Source organism: Eretmochelys imbricata, chromosome 2 (assembly GCF_965152235.1).
Source record: "Eretmochelys imbricata isolate rEreImb1 chromosome 2, rEreImb1.hap1, whole genome shotgun sequence".
NCBI lineage: Eukaryota > Metazoa > Chordata > Testudines > Cheloniidae > Eretmochelys > Eretmochelys imbricata.
Genome location: NC_135573.1, coordinates 75,365,253 through 75,384,708, shown reverse-complemented (window position 1 = coordinate 75,384,708; position 19,456 = coordinate 75,365,253). Strand labels below are relative to the sequence as shown.

General features: G+C 44.1%; 1 protein-coding gene and 1 long non-coding RNA gene across 2 annotated transcripts in view; both read right to left on the bottom strand.

Annotated features, from left to right (window-relative positions):
• Nucleotides 1–18,947, bottom strand: part of CCDC178 (coiled-coil domain containing 178) — a 368,653-nt gene extending 349,706 nt beyond the window's left edge. Inside the window, 2 exon segments of the mRNA XM_077809023.1 lie at nucleotides 18,697–18,706; nucleotides 18,708–18,947. Of these exon segments, the coding sequence (XP_077665149.1) occupies nucleotides 18,697–18,706; nucleotides 18,708–18,947 (250 nt within the window).
• Nucleotides 4,368–8,712, bottom strand: LOC144261127 (uncharacterized). The gene is made up of 3 exons (XR_013345157.1): nucleotides 8,236–8,712; nucleotides 7,869–7,967; nucleotides 4,368–6,594 (listed from the first exon to the last, which is right to left on the bottom strand). It is a non-coding gene; the product is annotated as an uncharacterized LOC144261127 (long non-coding RNA).
• Nucleotides 18,948–19,456: the final 509 nt, after the last annotated feature.

The following is a 19,456-nucleotide window of genomic DNA, read 5'->3' as shown; positions in this document are numbered from 1 at the left end:
TTAATGTTTGGAATTTATGAAATGCTTGTGAGTTGCTGCATGCATTAATCTTACTTATAATATCAGTATCCCATGTCATAAGGTAATATGTAACTTTGCTTTGTAACTATAAAAGTGTTTGCTATGAAACTGGAAACTTCCAGAGTCAGGAAAGAAGCATTAATGGTAAATGACTATTTCAATCTTGGTAGAGATATCATCTTCTGTCCAACAAAAGAAGGCCTACAGACACCAGATGAACCATTGTGGAACATCAATTGACAAAAGACTTTATTAATTGCTCTCCCATACCCATGAAGAAGGGACGTGCACAAACCCTCATCCCATCACTGTTTGAACTCTGGAGGAAGTGAATAAAAATCCCTGGCCAGAAGATCTGTATCACTATACTGCTTGGAATTTGGAGAGGGTAGTATTTCTAAGCATAAGAAAGGGATCCCCAAGCTGCTTAGCTTGGGTTAGCCCTCAAGGACATAAAGAGTTTGAACATTACAGCAGCTTCTATTACTTTTGGAAACCTATGACTTTGTAACTCATTTGTGTGTGTATGTTTACATGCTTTAACCTTATAAATAACTTTTCTTTTTCCTAATAAACCTTTAGTTAGTTTAATATAGGATTGGCTACAAACATTGTCTTTTGTGAGAGATCTAAGGTATAATTGACCTGGAGTAAGTGACTGGTCCTTTGGTCTGGTAATAACCTGAATATTGTCATGATTTTTGGTGCGGCCATCTATCGCAAAAGCAGGCTTGCCTGAGTGGCAGGATAAACTGAAGTGCCCAAGGGGACTGTCTGCGATTCTATATTAAGGCTGTTATAGTGCTTGAGGAGTTCACACTTAATACTTGGCTGATGAAATCTAATTATAGAACATAAAACCAGTTTCAGGTTTGTGCCCTGGTTTGTAAAAGTCTGCCCTGAGATTGGCACCCACATTGGTGAGTCACTCCAGACAGAGCTATTTTGACACCATTTGTTAGGAAGACAGGAAAGCCTATGAATTACAAACCCTAGAACACAGCAAAGCCTTTGTATTATCCAGAGACAAGCATGGAGTTATGTACAACAGGGGTGTATTTCTGTGTATCCCTTAGAGTTTCACATTGTGTCACACAGCAAACACTAAATCCAAATCCCATTAAGATGTCTGGGACAGTAATCTGTGACAGTTTACTAGCATAATCTAGAGAGGAAGAACAGCCAAATGATTAGAGTGTTAGCCTGGAACTTCAGTGACCCCAATTTAATTCCCTTCTTTTGTCACAGGCTTCCTGTGTGACCTTAGAGAAGATACTTAATCTCATTGTGGCTCAATTCCCCACCCCTAAAACAGGGATAATAGTACTTCTCTAGCACACAGGGATATTGTGACGGTACAACAACACATTAAAGATTGTGAGGTGCTCGGATATTGTGGTAATGAGGGCCATTTAAGTACCTGAGATATATAAATAACATTGGGGTAAAGATGCTACTGCAGCACCTGTCTTCATTTCCTTCCCATGAGTCCTTAGGCCAGAACAATAGCACCAGGTTTATTATTCTCTTCCCTATTCCTTTGAGGTTAGAAAGTCTTGGCTGGTGAAAGAGCACTGGAGCTACCTCAATTCCATTGCTGATGTTGGGTAGTCAAATATCCTTGTACTCTTAGACTCAACCAAAAATATTTAAAAGGATGAGTACTGCTGATGTTCATTCTATTAGGCACATTGATTATTTGATCTGCCTCCTTACATGTAATTAAAAATAAACACCATGTTATATATTAGAGAGACTAGGTGGGTTTGGTGATATCTTTCATTTGACCAACTTCTGTTGGTGAGCGATACACGCTTGTCTCTCTAACATCCTGCAATCAACATAGCTACAGCACCACTACATATCATGTAATGTAACATTTCTACTGAGTAGAACAGCAAATCTTAAACTGACTCTTTCCATTCTGTTTTATATGTTTAAACGAAATACAGTGAATACTGGTTACCATGGTAACAACAGAATTGAGGAAACTTAGTTTCGGTATAATTGCTCCATATGTTCATACAAATCACATCTCTTACTCTGAGCATTAAAACTGAAGACCACTTTTGAACTCAATTTTTTTTTAAAGAAATAATGGTGTAACAAAGAAAAAACACATTGCAATAGTTTATATACCTGGCAGATGATATACTTCGGTTATCATTCATTGATGTATTTTTTTTATATTATTGTATAATTCTTGTAACAGTCCCCATTCAATTATTTTCTATTTGTTTATTGTAAGCAAGCCAAAGTCTGATAATATTACAATTTCAACATAATAAATTATGAAAGTGAGGCCTATTTGCATTTGGATGAGGTTTATTTTGAATGCTGGATAATTTGTTTATTTAGATTTAAGTAATAGTGAAAAAGACTACAAGAGCTCCTGACATTCACCTAATCTTACAACAGCATAATTTACCCAGCAGCATAAAAAACAAGCATCCAGAGGGAACAAATTAACTCAACTCAACCAGCCAGTGAATAGGCTACACGAAAGCTCTTTTCCACCCTCAATATTATTTACTGGACCATGCCATAAATCTTCTCCAAAAACCCAATATTAAATGAATGGCAGAATATTGAGATTTTTATAGTTGTGGTCCAACGCTGGACTTCATTCAACTATACTGCTTTATTTGCTAAACATTTTTATGTCATTTTTGTTGCTGCAGAGATCCTAGTGGCCTTTTGGCATGAACGCCGATCAATTACAAGTTATGTTATAACAACAATGGCAATGATAGCAAAACAAAACAAAAAAGCAATTCACTGCTATGTCTAAACATTAAAGCAACTTTGGTCCTGTATAAAAAGGACCCCAACTCAATGAATAGCGTTATATACCTTTGGTGGTTCTATCAATGTTGATTACATGAAAATACATAGTGCTCAACTTCTCACCATCTAAGCAAGTATAACAATTTCCTAATGGTTTTGGGAATAGGGTAGTAGCAGGCTGGCATCCCTATAGAGAATTACGGTTCTGGTGCATTACCCAATTCTACTGACACTGTTTTGTCACATTAACCATAAGTAGGGTGACGAGATAGCAACTGTGAAAAAATGGGACAGGGGGTGAGGGGTAATACGTGCCTATATAAGAAAAAGTCCCAGAAAACAGGACTGTCCCTATAAAAACGGGACATCCGGTCACCCTAACCATAAGTAAGGCTAAGATTTTGCCAGGGATATTTTTAGTAAAAGTCAGGGACAGGTCAAGGGCAAACCAGAAAAATTCACAGAAGCCATGACCTGTTCCTAACTTTTACTAAAAATATCCCTGACAAAATGAAGATCTGCGGATCGCCACACTACTTCAAGTGGGGCAGCTGCAGCTCCAGGAATCCCCTACTGCCCGCAAATCAGCCCTTCCCTGTGAAATCTGATCTTCCCTGCTGCTGGGAGCCTGGGGCTCTAAGCTGCTAGTCCAGCCACACTGGGGACGGACAGGAGTTGTCCTTCCCCTGCGTCACTACTCTTGGTGGGGAGATCAGACCCACCTCCAGAACTTGGTGGTACACACTTACTTTGCACTGCAGGTGCCCGGGAGCTGGGCTCCGGGCTTCTGTGCCCTCCCCCGCATTTCCTGCCACAGCTCTGGGTGCCGAACTCGTGGCTTCCTCCCCCAGCAGCTCCTGCCAGGGCATCCCAGGCTCTGGCCTTCTTCTCCCTGTTGTTCCAGCTAGAGCTCAGGTCACACCCAGCAGCTCCAGCCTGGGCTCAGGACTTCTGCTCCCCCCACCCCACCCTTACCTTAGATCTGGACTTCCTCCCCCAGTGACTCTAGCCAGGCGCTTCTGCTCTGGCTGGTGTAGTGTGAGAAACTGAAACTGCTATATCTGTAGTAGGAATTTGCTACATCAGATAGCAGTTGCTTACATTTGAGTAATTGCTACAGATAGCAAATTCCTATGGGTAGCAGTTTCTCACACTTCATCAGGGCAGTCCTGGCTCAAGGCTGCCCGGGCTCGAGGCTTCAGCCCCACGGCTGCACCTGAGGTTCAGGGTGCCCAGGGCTTCTTCCCCAATGGCTCCTGCTGAGGCTCAGGGTGACCTAGTTGGGACTTCCACCCTGGGGCTTCTTCTGGGGCTGGGCACCCATTTTTCCAGGCAGCCCCCAGATTGGCCAGGGGGTGGTGGCCCCTGCCTTAATCTGTCACTGGCCTGGACTAGCAGCTAGGAGTCCCCGGCTGGGGCGCATGGGGGCAGTGTTTTCCTCAGGAATTGAAATGGGGGGGGGGTTTCGCATTTACGGGGGTGGGGGGGAGTCAGGGCTGATGAGGGGTGAGACCATGAGGGTGAAGGTGGGCTATATGGCACCACAGTAAAAACTGAAAAATGTTTCATGACCATTTTATTAAATTTAACTCATGTTTTAAAATCACCACACAAATTGAAGTTGGCTACTCAAGGCTTCTATGAAGCACTACATCTACATCCTTCTTGGTTTCTTGTTAAAATTTTGCACAGCTCTGTTAATGAACTTCTTCAATGCAACGCATTCATCTTTGATGGCTTCTCGTTTGTCCGGTACTTCCATTCCTTCAATTGATATGCTCATTAGTTCATTCACATGATGAGGCAGAAGGCAACTTCTTTCAGAACACAAAATTCAGTTCAATGATGAAAAAGAACAGTCAGCTGTAGCTGCTGTGACTGGGAGTAACAAGAGATGAATTCCTACTTCTTTCATCCCAGGAAACGTAGCGCAAGGATCGGGTCGAGCCACTAGCGGTGATAAAAAAGAAGCTGAAGTCAAATCTTCATTCATTCGCCATATGATATTCCACTCTGTGTTCAAATTCTCTATTCTGTCCTGAGCACATGGCAGCCCCATTGCTGGTAGTGCCTCACTCCACTCAACTATCAGTGTTTTATAGGACAGGGATCTGTAAAAGCTACGTAGAGGTTGAGCAGAATCAAGAAGTCGCTGTTGTCTATTTTTAAGAATCGAGTCTGTGTACTTTTTCAGTTGTCTTAAAACTTTTTGTCCTCTTCACTTAAGGATTCAATATAAATGCCTTCATTAGTCAACTTCCGGACTGAAATCTTTGCTTCTTCCAGTACTCTGATTGATCCAAATGTAGCTTCTATTGCTGGACAAAGTTCTACTACTGCTGTTAATGACCCAAGTGGTTTCAACAATAGACTTACAAAAGAGAGAATGGCAATAGTCTTTTCTGAATGTAGTAGCAAAAATAATCCACTAGCCTCACTACTTAGATCCATCCCATCTTAGTAGATACTTTCCAAAGCCAGTAAGAATGGCTGGCGTAATTTTAAGGCAACAGCCAAGGATCACTCATGAGAAAGCCAGTGGGTTTTCACAGTTTGGACTAATTTGAACTTCGGTCCCAGTGTATCTTCTATATTTTCCAAGATATTCAGGGTTGTTTTTTTTTTACTCTTGCTGAAAAAAGAATATAATGAAGACATTAAATGTATAGCTTTTTTTAATGTCTTTTGAAGACTCTGCGGCTCGTACTAGCGCTAGTTGGAGTAGATGGCCTCTGCAGTGTGTAGAGGAGAGATTAGGGTTACACTTTTCTCTGAGCAAAGCTTGTACTCCACCATGTCTTACAGAGAAGTTTGCAGCTCCATCAAATGCACAAGCAGCCATCTGTTTGGAGTCCAATTGACAAGCATTTAACTCTTCGAAGGTGTGAGTTGTCACAGATGCAGCTTATGTCTTCTATAACTTGGACATCTAGAAATGCATCTACTGCCCTACCACTGACATCAAGATAATGTACACAATGACTTAATACTTGATGCCCATTTGAATCGGTGCATTCATCAGCCATGTATGCAAATTTTTTGAATGTGGTGAGAGAGTTCTTCACTTTTTCAACTGGTGAGTCTTTCACTGTTGCACCACATGCTTCTAGCCAGTCAGCTGAGTTTCTTGCAGAAAGACAGTAAGCGTTTGCTGGTCTTGCTCGGAACCAGTGTTCAACTTCAGGATGAACAAATGACAATGCACTTAACCTTGGCCTCCAGTTTGTAGTGTGTGGTATCTCTTGCTTAAACAGAAAGTATGATGCCACAGTCATGTTTGTTTGCAAGAACTATGTTGTGTCTCCAGCATTCTTAACAGCCTCATTAAGTACTTCTAAAACTGGCTTTTGAAAGTGGGCTTATAAGGCTTTCTGCATGTTGATGCACTCCAGAGGCATCGTGTTCTGCAGCCTTTTCATGTAGTTTGTCAGCATTGGCTTTGCTGATCAGTCTGACAAACCAAGCTCCTCCACTTTTACCAATTATAGCATTGGAAAGCTTTCTTTCTTTGTCAGCTTTTTTGCAAGATGTACACCAGTAGCCATCTTTTGTAACTCTGACTGACAAACATCGGGAACTGCCTTTAGGTTTTGGAGACACTGTTTCTTCAGTAGGTAGCTGTATTTGTGCGTCGGGCTGGTCGGATGTCAATACACCACTTGAACCTTCAAATGACATGTTGATATATTCTCGGTTCTTGATGCGTTCGTCACCTTGGTTGGTTTTTGAGGCCTTTGAGTGGAAAAATTGTTGCATTGTTTTTTGGCTTTTCATTTTCACTTTGATCTGCAACATATAAAAGAGATATGAATAAACTAAATGTTTTGTTAGGATAATGCAAATTTAACATACGGAAAATGCAAATTACACAAAAACACATAACAGTACTAGACTTCTAAAACAAATATAATTTTTTTTAAAATTATTTAATTTAAATTGACTTTTGAAAAGTAAGCCACCATGGGATGAGAGGGAAGTCCTCTCATGGATCAGTAACTAGTTAAAAGATGGGAAACAAAGGGTAGGAATAAATTATCAGTTTTCAGAATGGAGAGAGATAAATAGTGGTACCCCTAAGAGGTCGCTACTGGGACCATTACTGTTCAACATATTTATAAATGATCTGGAAAAATGGGTAAACAGTGAGGTAGTAAAATTTGCAGATAATACAAAACTATTAAAGATAGTTAAGTCCAAAGCAGACTGCAAAGAGTTACAAAGGGATTTCACAAAACTGTGTGACTGGGCAACAAAATTGCAGATGAAATTCAATGTTGATAAATGCAAAGTAATGCACATTGGAAAACATAATCTCAACTATACATATAAAATGATGGGATCTAAATTAGCTGTGAACAGTCAAGAAAGATGTTGGAGTCATTGTGGATGGTTCTCTGAAAATATCCACTCAATGTGCAGCGGCAGTCAAAAAAGCAAACAGAATGTTGGAAATCATTAAGAAAGGGATAGATATTAAGATAGAAAATATCATATTGCCTCTATATAAATCCATGGTATGTGCACACCTTGAATACTGTGTGCAGATCTGGTCACCCCATCCCAAAAAAGATATACTGGAATTGGAAAAGGTACAGAGATGGGCAACTAAAATTATTAGGGGTATGAAACAGGAGGGGAGATTAAAATGACTGGGAATTTTCATCTTAGTAAAGAGACGACTAAGGGAGGATATAATAAAGGTCTATAAAATCTTGATTGGTGTGAAGAAAGTGAATAAGGAAATGTTATTTAATCCTTCAGAAACACAAGAACTAGCAGTCACCCAATGAAATTAACAGGCAACAGGTTTAAAAACACAAAAAGTACTTCTTCACACAACGTAAAGTCAACCTGTGGAACTCTTTGCAAGGGGATGCTGTGAAGACCAAAACTATAACAGGATTAAAAAAAAAAAAAAAAAAAAAAGGTAAATTCCTGAAGAACAGGTCCATCAGTGGCTATTAGCCAGGACGGGGAGGGGACACCATGCTCTGAGAGTCTCTAGCCTGTTTGCTAGAAGATGGGAATGGGCAACAGGGGATCGATCGCTAGATAATTACCTGTTCTGTTCATTCCCTCTGAAGCACCTCGCCTTCACCACTGTCGGAAGACAGGACACTGGGCTATATGGACCATTGGTCAGATCCAGTATGGTCATTCTTATGTAAAAAATTACAATAATAAAAATGTTTAGTACAGAAACTCCCCAACATAGTGACCTCTCAAGATAGCAACGATGTGAGATAACAACCTTGGCAAATAAAGCATTTTAAAAATCTTGGCCTACTAGGAAACATATTTATATAAAATTTCCATTCCCAGTCACAAATCTAGCATTCTGGAGCACAGTCACTAAAATATAGTTTAAACAAACAAATGTTTATTTAACGTGCCCCCCCACTTTTCCCTCCACCTCACCCCACTCACCAGTGTTTTCCTTGGTCAGTGGAGAGTCAGAGTTCAGAGGTGCTTTCACGTGAGGTCACCTCCCAGGTGGGGTGCAAGAAGGCACCTTGCTTGTTCCTCCAGTTGCTCACTGTTCGCTCTGGCCACTGTTGTTCATTGTGCCACCGTTCACTCCATCGAGCTGTTGCCAATGGCCCTGTGCCATCACCTTCTGCTGCCACCTGCCACTGTGACCTCTGTGAGTTGGTCTCTTGAGGTTCCACCCAGCTCTCAGTGATTTCAGCTGAGCTCTCAGTGGGGGAACCTCACTGCTAGTGCAGGCTAGGCCGCCTCTTCCACAGAAACACTGTCCTACAGCAGATCTAAGCACTTAGACCTGATCATCAGTGATTTCAGCTGTAGTGGTCACTTAACAAAACAAAGACTATCTATGGAGAGTTTCAGAGTAACAGCCGTGTTAGTCTGTATTCAAAAAAGAAAAGGAGTACTTGTGGCACCCTAGAGACTAACCAATTTATTTGAGCATGAGCTTTCGTGAGCTACAGCTCACTTCATCGGATGCATACCGTGGAAACTGCAGCAGACTTTATATATACACAGAGAATATGAAACAATACCTCCTCCCACCCCACTGTCCTGCTGGTAATAGCTTATCTAAAGTGATCATCAGGTTGGGCCATTTCCAGCACAAATCCAGGTTTTCTCACCCTCCACCCCCCCACACAAATTCACTCTCCTGCTGGTGATAGCCCATCCAAAGTGACAACTCTTTACACAATGTGCATGATAATCAAGTTGGGCCATTTCCTGCACAAATCCAGGTTCTCTCACCCCCCTCCCAAAAACCACACACACAAACTCACTATCCTGCTGGTAATAGCTCATCCAAAGTGACCATTCTCCCTCACTTTGGATGAGCTATTACCAGCAGGATAGTGAGTTTGTGTGTGTGGTTTTTGGGAGGGGGTTGAGAGAACCTGGATTTGTGCAGGAAATGGCCCAACTTGATTATCATGCACATTGTGTAAAGAGTTGTCACTTTGGATGGGCTATCACCAGCAGGAGAGTGAATTTGTGTGGGGGGGTGGAGGGTGAGAAAACCTGGATTTGTGCAGGAAATGGCCCAACCTGATGATCACTTTAGATAAGCTATTACCAGCAGGACAGTGGGGTGGGAGGAGGTATTGTTTCATATTCTCTGTGTATATATAAAGTCTGCTGCAGTTTCCACGGTATGCATCCGATGAAGTGAGCTGTAGCTCACGAAAGCTCATGCTCAAATAAATTGGTTAGTCTCTAAGGTGCCACAAGTACTCCTTTTCTTATCTATGGAGCCTAATCAGCTCTGTCTTTAAACAGTGGAGAGGGGCAGGTCAAATAGTACTTGTGACTCAGGCAGACCATCAAGCAAAACACCTGTCCCCACTCTCTCTCTTGATGCCCTCAATCAACACAGGCGAAGTACAGTTCCACTGCCCTTTACTCATACAATAAGAACAACAACATTTCATTACCTCTCTTGCCCGCATTCAAGTGATTTGTAACCCAACCCCAGCCAAAATCTATCACTTGGGCAACACAGCTCTATTTGCTGAATACGTAGGTAGATTAGGTGTGAATGTTAATACAATCTGGTCCTGAAGCCTTTTCCCGCAGCCCCTAGCTCATCACTAGCTGTCAGGGAGAGCTCATTTAGACTTTGCTTACAAATCATAATTTGAAATGATTAGGTTGGCCAACATCACCAAAATGAATGCACTGACATTGTCATAAAAAAACAGCAGCTGTATAAGGAAGCTAGTCTATGTTCATACTTTTCAAATCTAGTATACTTTTTCAGATACACATTTTATCATACACTGTATATGCTTTTAAAGTGTGTATTAATGTTTCAATTACAATTCAAATTTCCAAACAATCACTAAATTGGCAACATTGCATGTAACTAGTTCACAAAACTGGGGGGGGAGGGGTGGGGAGGGTAGGGAAATCCCTACATGGGGCAGAGCCTACCCACCTTCACCTCCTGGAACCTCCTCTAACTACAGAAAGCTCAGAGGCTGCTGCCTAGGCAGAATAAAAGTGAGGGTGGCAATCTTGGGATCCGCTCCTACAACAACTTTGCAATCCACTCTCCCCACAATCCCACTTTGGGTCAGGACCCCCAGGGTTACACCACCATGAAATTTCAGATGTAAACATCTGAAAGCATGAAATTTGACCAATTTTAAAATCCTCTGGCCATGAAACTGACGAGAATGGACCTTGAATTTGATAGGGCCCTAGTGATATCCTGACTCCACTGAAGTCAATGGCCAAACTCCCACTGACTACAATGGAGCCAAGATTTCATTCAGTGTGACTTACAAAATACATATACTTTACATTTTATCACTCTAGATCAGAGGTGGGCAAACTATGGCCTGCGGGACCCTCCTGCCCAGCCCCTGAGCTTCTGGCCTGGGAGGCTAGCCTCCGGCCCCTCCCCTGCTGTTCCCTCTCCGCCAGAGCCTCAGCTCAGTGCGCCATCAGGCACAATGCTCTGGGTGGCAGCGCAGCTGCTGAGCTGCACCCTGACCCGGTGCTCTGTGCTGCATGGCTGGCTCCAGCCGGGCAGCACGGCTACCTGTCCTGGTGCTCTGGGCGGTACGGCTGTAACACTGCCAGCCACTGGTGCTCCAGGCAGCGCGATAGGGGGGCAGGGAGCAGGAGGGGTCGGATAGAGGGCAGGGAAGTTCGGGGTGGTGGTCAGGGGGCAAGGGTGTGGATAGGGGTCGGGGTGGTCAGAGGGCAGGGAACAGGGGGGTTGAATGGGGGCAGAGGTCCCGGGGGGGTGCAGTCAGGAAGGAGGAGGGGTTGGATGGGGTAGCAGGGGGAGGTCAGGGGCAGGAGGTCCGGGGAGCTGTCAGGGGACTTTAGATGGGGCAGGAGTCCCCGTGTGGGAGGGACATCAGGGGGAGAGAAGTGCGGGGGGGGGCTCGGATGGGGCCAGGGGCCACGCCACGCCACGCCACACTTGGCTCTTTGGGGAGACACAGCCTCCCCTAACCGGCCTTCCATATAATTTCAGAAACCCAACATAGCCCTCAGGCCAAAAAGTTAGCCCACCCCTACTCTAGGTCAATCAACATCACCCCAGAAAACCCAATAAATCAGCAATAAACTGTGTACCACAAGACTGAAAACAACTAAGGGTTAATTTTAATCTTCTAATTTTTTCATATTAAACTTCAGTGTTTTCACCTGGTGCTTTAGGTGTTATTTAAAGAGTATGTGTGGTGTTATACTTGGCTAAAAGTAGTTCCTAGCCACAACTGGCCTTGCTGTGGTATGCTGAAAGGCTAAAATCCTCCTAATATGATTGTCCCTCAAAAAGTGAATGAAGGACAATATTTACAGGCCTATTTATTCTATAAAGCAAGATTTCACTTTGAGGCACTGATCTTGCAAACACTTAGTAACTTGCTTAACTTTAAATATAGGAGTAGTCCCATTAAATAAATAAGTCATCCCATTGAACTTTAAGTTAAGCACCTGCACATATCTTTGCAGGATTTAGATCTAAAAAAATATGTTTGTTGTTAAGACAAAAATAGCTCTTTTCAAGAATATTATAAGTCCATGTTTCCCTTTTATGAAGATACCAGTATTGTTTTCTAGTTCTAAATGAAGCATGATCATTGCAGAATATGTACAATATAATACTGTTTTAAATACACAAATCAATAATACAGAGCCATCTCTAATTTAATTTCCCATTTCAATTTTATTTTGTATTTTAAAACTTCTATATGGTTTGAAAGAATAGGCACAACTTGTTAGAGAACCATATCTTATTTTTACATGTGTTATACTTACTTGAGTTTAGCTGCAAAAATTACAAAAATTAAATGAGATAAAAGTTTGGCAGGAACACAAGTTATTTTAAAAACAAAAAAGGAAAAGATCACACTACTAAACAGTATGAAGTTGCATCTCTGTGTGTTATACTTTAATTGAATATCCGTTGCCAAAGACCACATCTGTGTTGGATAACTATAAACATATTTCTGACTCCAGCTGAACATGAATATTTTGTAGCAGTGTTCAGATCTCGGAAGCTAATTATTTCCTGATACTCTATAAAATTGTTACATTAGAAAATAAAAAAAAAAAACTAAATTATGAGACTCGCTTTTGCTTCATGATCCAGAGTAGGGTAGAGAGTAACTCACACTGTTCAGTACAACTAATGTAGGAGCACAATATTATTTGACTGCCATTAAATTATATTCTTAGAGCAGGGGTGGGCAAACTACAGCCCACAGGCCGGAACAGGGAACCATGGCCAATGGGAGCTTCAGGGGAGGTACCCAGAGGCAAGTACGGAGCCCTCTGCCGCCCCAGATGTGGTGCCAGCCACTTCCAGGAGCTATGCAGGGCCAGGGCAGGCAGGGAGCCTGCCTTAGCCCCACTGCCACTCTGGAGCCGCTCAAGGTAAGCAACGCCAGGCCAGAGCCTGCACCCCAAACCCCTCCTGCACCCCAACCCCCAGCCCTGAGGCCTCTCCCACACTCCACATCCCCTCCTGCACCTGAACCCCCTGCCCTGAGCCCCCTCCTGCACCCCACTCCCCCTCCCAGACCCCTGCCCCAGCCCTACATTCATGGCCCTGCATTCCCACTGAGATGTGGCCCTCGGGCCAAAAAGTTTGCCCACCCCTGTCTTAGAGGATAGGGGAGCAAGATGGATGAGATATTTTTTATTGAACCAACTTCTGTTGTAAGAGAGACAAGCTTTCAAGCCACACGGGGATCTTCTTCAGGTCTAGGGGAAAAAAAACAAGAAGTCCTTGGGGGACTTTAGAAACTATCCAATTTATTTGGGCATAAGCTTTCATGGGCTAGATCCCACTTCATCAGATGTATGAAGTAAAAGATACAGGAGCAGGTATAAATACATGAAAGGATGTGGGTTGCTTTACCAAGTGTTAAGCAGTCTAACGATATAAATCAACTAACAGCAGGATACCAAGGGAAAAGAAATAACTTTTGAAATGATAAGAGAGTGGCACATTACAGACAGTTGACAAGAAGGTGTGTGTAACAGTAGAGAGAAATTAGTATTGGGGAAACCACTTCAGAAGTTATTTCTTTCCCTTGGCATCCTGCTGTTAATTGATTTGTCTTATTAGACTGACCTAACACTTGGTAAAGCAAACCACATCCTTTCATGTATTTATACCTGCTCCTGTATCTTTTACTTCATACGTCTGATGAAGTGGGTTCTAGCCCACGAAAGCTTATGCCCAAATAAACTGGTTAGTCTCTAAGGTGCCACAAGGTCTCCTCGTTTTTTTTGCTGATACAGATTAACACGGCTACCATTGTTTCAGAGTAACAGCCGTGTTAGTCTGTATTCGCAAAAAGAAAAGGAGACCTTGTGGCACCTTAGAGACTAACCAATTTATTTGAGCATAAGCTTTCGTGAGCTACAGCTCACTTCATCGGATGCATACTGTGGAAAGTGTAGAAGATATTTTTATACACACACAAAGCATGAAAAAATACCTCCTCCCACCCTACTCTCCTGCTGGTAATAGCTTATCTAAAGTGATCACTCTCCTTACAATGTGTATGATAATCAAGGTGGGCTATTTCCAGCAAAAATCCAGGGTTTAACAAGAACGTCTGGAGGGGGGTGGAGGGTAGGAAAAAACAAGGGGAAATAGGTTACCTTGCATAATGACTTAGCCACTCCCAGTCTCTATTCAAGCCTAAATTAATTGTATCCAATTTGCAAATGAATTCCAATTCAGCAGTCTCTCACTGGAGTCTGGATTAGAAGTTTTTTTGTTGTAATATAGCAACTTTCATGTCTGTAATCGCATGACCAGAGAGATTGAAGTGTTCTCCGACTGGTTTATGAATGTTATAATTCTTGACATCTGATTTGTGTCCATTTATTCTTTTACGTAGAGACTGTCCAGTTTGACCAATGTACATGGCAGAGGGGCATTGCTGGCACATGATGGCATATATCACATTGGTGGATGTGCAGGTGAACGAGCCTCTGATAGTGTGGCTGATGTTATTAGGCCCTGTGATGGTGTCCCCTGAATAGATATGTGGGGACAGTTGGCAATGGGCTTTGTTGCAAGGATAGGTTCCTGGGTTAGTGGTTCTGTTGTGTGGTATGTGGTAGCTGGTGAGTATTTGCTTCAGGTTGGGGGGCTGTCTGTAGGCAAGGACTGGCCTGTCTCCCAAGATTTGTGAGAGTGTTGGGTCATCCTTCAGGATAGGTTGTAGATCCTTAATAATGCATTGGAGGGGTTTTAGTTGGGGGCTGAAGGTGACGGCTAGTGGCGTTCTGTTATTTTCTTTGTTAGGCCTGTCCTGTAGTAGGTGACTTCTGGGAACTCTTCTGGCTCTATCAATCTGTTTCTTCACTTCCGCAGGTGGGTATTGTAGTTGTAAGAATGCTTGAGAGAGATCTTGTAGGTGTTTGTCTCTGTCTGAGGGGTTGGAGCAAATGCGGTTGTATCGCAGAGCTTGGCTGTAGACGATGGATCGTGTGGTATGGTCAGGGTGAAAGCTGGAGGCATGCAGGTAGGAATAGTGGTCAGTAGGTTTCCGGTATAGGGTGGTGTTTATGTGACCATCGTTTATTAGCACTGTAGTGTCCAGGAAGTGGATCTCTTGCGTGGACTGGACAAGGCTGAGGTTGATGGTGGGATGGAAATTGTTGAAATCATGGTGGAATTCCTCAAGGGCTTCTTTTCCATAGGTCCAGATGATGAAGATGTCATCAATATAGCGCAAGTAGAGTAGGGGCGTTAGGGGACAAGAGCTGAGGAAGCATTGTTCTAAGTCAGCCATAAAAATGTTGGCATACTGTGGGGCCATGCGGGTACCCATAGCAGTGCCGCTGATCTGAACCTGGTGGCTGAACTTTGTGACTTTGTCCTTACCCATAACTATTTTACTTTTGGGGACAATGTTTACCTTCAGATCAGCAACACTGCTATGGGTACCCTCACCTGCACATCCACCAATGTGATATATGCCATCATGTGCCAGCAATGCCCCTCTGCCATGTACATTGCTCAAACTGTACAGTCTCTACGTAAAAGAATAAATGGACACAAATCAGATGTCAAGAATTATAACATTCATTAACCAGTCAGAGAACACTTCAATCTCTCTGGTCACGCGATTACAGACATGAAAGTTGCTATATTACAACAAAAAAACTTCAAATCCAGACTCCAGCGAGAAACTGTTGAATTGGAATTCATTTGCAAATTGGATACAATTAACTTAGGCTTGAATAGAGACTGGGAGTGGCTAAGTCATTATGCAAGGTAACCTATTTCCCCTTGTTTTTTCCTACCCCCCCTCCCCGAGGTTCTTGTTAAACCCTGGATTTGTGCTGGAAATGGCCCAACTTGATTATCATACACATTGTAAGGAGAGTGATCACTTTAGGTAAGCTATTACCAGCAGGAGAGTGGGGTGGGAGGAGGTATTTTTCATGCTTTGTGTGTATATAAAAATATCTTCTACACTTTCCACAGTATGCATCCGATGAAGTGAGCTGTAGCTCACAAAAGCTTATGCTCAAATAAATTGGTTAGTCTCTAAGGTGTCACAAGTACTCCTTTTCTTTTTACGGCTACCATTGAAACCTGTCACCATGCAAGGTCTAGGAAAGGTACTCCAAGCCTCACAGCTAAATGCAGAGTGGAACAGATTGTTTAGCATAAGTAGTTAGCACATATTTTAAGGGACCATTCAAGGCAACTACACTGCATTACCTTTCAGCGGGGGTTCTCAAACTGGAGGTCGGGACCGCTCAGAGGGTCGCGAGGTTATTACATGGGCGGGTCACAAGCTATCAGCCTCCACCCCAAACCCCGCTTTATATCTAGCATTTAAAATGGTGTTAAATATATTAAAAAGTGTTTGGGTTGCACTCAGAGGCTTGCTATTTGAAAGGGGCCTTGAAGGAGGGCTTGGGGGAAGGATTAAAACAGAGAAAATAGTAGAGGAAATCATCAGTATCTCAATAATGACTGGAGCAGCTGAAGGCAACAAGCTAACACTTCTTTCTCTTTCCCACATAAAAGAACAAAAAACAACATAGGCAAGCATGCACACCCACACACCTAGTTAAGGCATAAAAATGCAGCAAGAATAAAACCAACATTTAAATTTTTCTCAGTTTGTGCTCCACAGCTCAATAATTCAAATTAAATAACTATTTTCAATTGTATTCAAATAAAATCACTTTGGATAGTTTGAAAACATCCCAAAAGTTTTACTTGATTAATTTAAAACATACCATTGTGAGTGCAGGAAAAGGGGATTGTTTTTAAATTGTTAGGTTTACAGGGTTCTACATAACAGTACTTATACTGTAAAAAGAAAAGGAGTACTTGTGGCACCTTAGAGACTAACCAATTTATTTGTGCATAAGCTTTCGTGAGCTACAGCTCACTTCATTGGATGCATACTGTGGAAAATACAGAAGATGTTTTTATCTTCTGTATTTTCCACAGTATGCATCCGATGAAGTGAGCTGTAGCTCACGAAAGCTTATGCTCAAATAAATTGGTTAGTCTCTAAGGTACCACAAGTACTCCTTTTCTTTTTGCGAATACAGACTAACATGGCTGTTACTCTGAAACCTGTACTTATACTGAGCACTAATGGATTCTTGGTACTATACAAAAAAAGTCAATGCCAAAAGGAGCCTATATACTAAATCAAAGACAACACAATTCAGACACATAATAAAAAGAGTTCAATACTTAGGCCTGCTGTACACACCATTTTCGTACTGGTACAATTATGTTGATTAGGGGTTTGATTTTTTTTTAAACAATATAGTTATCCTGGTATAATACTCCATCTCACTCCCGTGAGTCAATAGCTATAACAGTAAAAAGCACCTTCATATACTGGTATAACTACCAGTATAATAATAATGTTTTGATTATATCAATATAGTTAAAGTGGTAGACAAGCCACTTTGGAAGTAACATTTTGTGTAGACAAGCCCTTAGGAAGTAAAGAATGGTGAGCTTAAAAGAGGCATAATGTTATCAGTATTCAATATTGTTTCTTGCTCATACTGTTAAGGCAGAAGGTCTAGAAATCTAGAAATGTTATGTAAAATTATGCAATACCCTAACTTGGCGCGTATGCTTTTTTTCCAATAAAAAAGCAGTTTCTATTTTCTATTCCTACCCATAAGCCCTACATGATAGGCAAACTATAAAAGTCAATAAAAATAATTTACTATGACATTTAAGTCACTTTAAATACTAGTAAAATTGGATATTAAGTACAAAGGGAAGTTAAATGTTCTGGTTTAGGATTGTCAAAAATATACTTTTACAAATTTTATCTACTATGAAAGACCCCAAACTTCAGCAACTACTTAAGGCAGATGAATCCAGATACCAAAATAAGGGAGGGAAGTGCTCTGTCCCACCCAAACCAAGAAAAATGTTACACAGTCTACTACAGGACCCCCCAAGCAACAGGAGCCCTGGGACTTCCAATTCCTTCAAGGGGAGACATTCACACTCTGACTCTTTCCTTGGGGGCTTGTTTCAGAACTGCCTACCCAGGTCTGTGATGAGAGACTGAGATCAAAGTCCATCCCCAAGCACTGGTCTGCCATTGCTGCCAGTCATGCCCTGTTCTTCCTCTCCCACTTAACTCCACTTTGAAAGCCCTCTCTGTGTACAAGGTGAGAGAGACACTTTACTTCAAACCTAACTATAGTCTCTACGCTCATTTTTTTCCTGACCAGAAATGGGGATCATAGAATCATAGGACTGGACAGGACTTCCAGCCCAGGGGAATGAAGGGCTGCAGAGCTGGGATAGAGCAGTGGGGTGGGTGCAGAGCCTGATTCAAAGGAGGGGTTCAGGTGTGACAAAGCAGGGTAGAAGCAGTAGGGCAGGAGCAGTGCTGGGGGATGGGAGCAGAGGTTATCCAGCAGAGGGGGAGGATGGGGAGTACAAGCCTGGCAGGAGAAGCAGTGGGGTGGGTGCAGCGCTGGGGGAGGGGAGGAGCAGCAGAGCCTGGCTGGGGGAAGGGAAGGGCGGATGCATGCAGAGCTAGGGGGTAGAAGCAACAGGCCAGGTACAGCACTGAGGGGCAGGAGGGAGGCGGGGCAGAGTGAGGACACAGCAATGGGGCGGGGGTGCAAGGCGGAGGCAGTGCTGGCCTAGCGAGGAAGGAGAGGAGACTGTCTAGGAGAGAGGGACGCGGCGCGGGAGACCGAGGAGCGGAGCCTGCCTGCGGCCACGCTCGAAGGGCTCCACGGGTAGTCACCCCCCAGCCCAGACAAGTCCCCCACGCGGAGGCCAGAGGGCTGGTCACACGGTGCTGTCTCGTCCGCAGCCGCCTGAGGCCCGCGGCCGCCACTCTCTGCTCAGGGATCCGCCCGCCCCGCGGCACCCGGCCCCGCCCAGTCCCCGTTACTCACGTGCTGCGTCCGCCCCGCGGCCAGGCAGAGCAGGGCAGGACCCCGCCCGCTCCCGGGCTGCGGACGATTCCCGCCGCCCCCGTGGCGGTTGGGGGCGTTGGATTCTCCTCTCGGAGTTCGTTAGTCCCGTCTCCAGGCAACGGCAGCCCCCTCCCGCGCGAGGGCGGGCAGCTAGGGAGCGTCTGCAAATCCCCCTCTCCTTGCTAGGAGGCGGCCTCCCCGCCTCCGTGCCCGGGGCGGCCCAGCCCCATGTCCCTGAGCGCTGACCCGCGGGGAGCGGGGTCATTGGCTGCACAGCGCCGGGCCGCCCTTCCTTCGGCTGAGCTGGATAGTTGTTGTCACCCCACTCCTGCGGGGCCCGGGAGGGGGCTCCCGGCACTGTCCCCATGCGGGTTCCCGTCCCTGCCCGTCCAGCTTGCCCGGCTACCTCTTGTCCTGGGGGGCGGCTGCGGGATGTAGCCAGCCAAGGCGGGGGGGCCAACAGGAGGTACTAGGGCCTCAAACTCCTCTCCACCAACCTGCCCCAGCTAGGGTTGCCAACTTTCTAGTCGCACAAAACCAAACACCCCTGCCTCGCGCCTTCTCCTCGGCCCTGGGGTGCAGGAGGGGGCTGGGGTAAGGGGTTGGGGTGGGGAGGGGTGAGGGCTCCAGCTGGAGGTGCAGGCTCTGGGGTGGGGCTGGGATGCAGGAGGGGGCTCAGGGCTGAGGCAGGAGGTTGGGGTGCGGGCTCCTGCTGCCCCTGCAGCTCCCATTGGTGGTG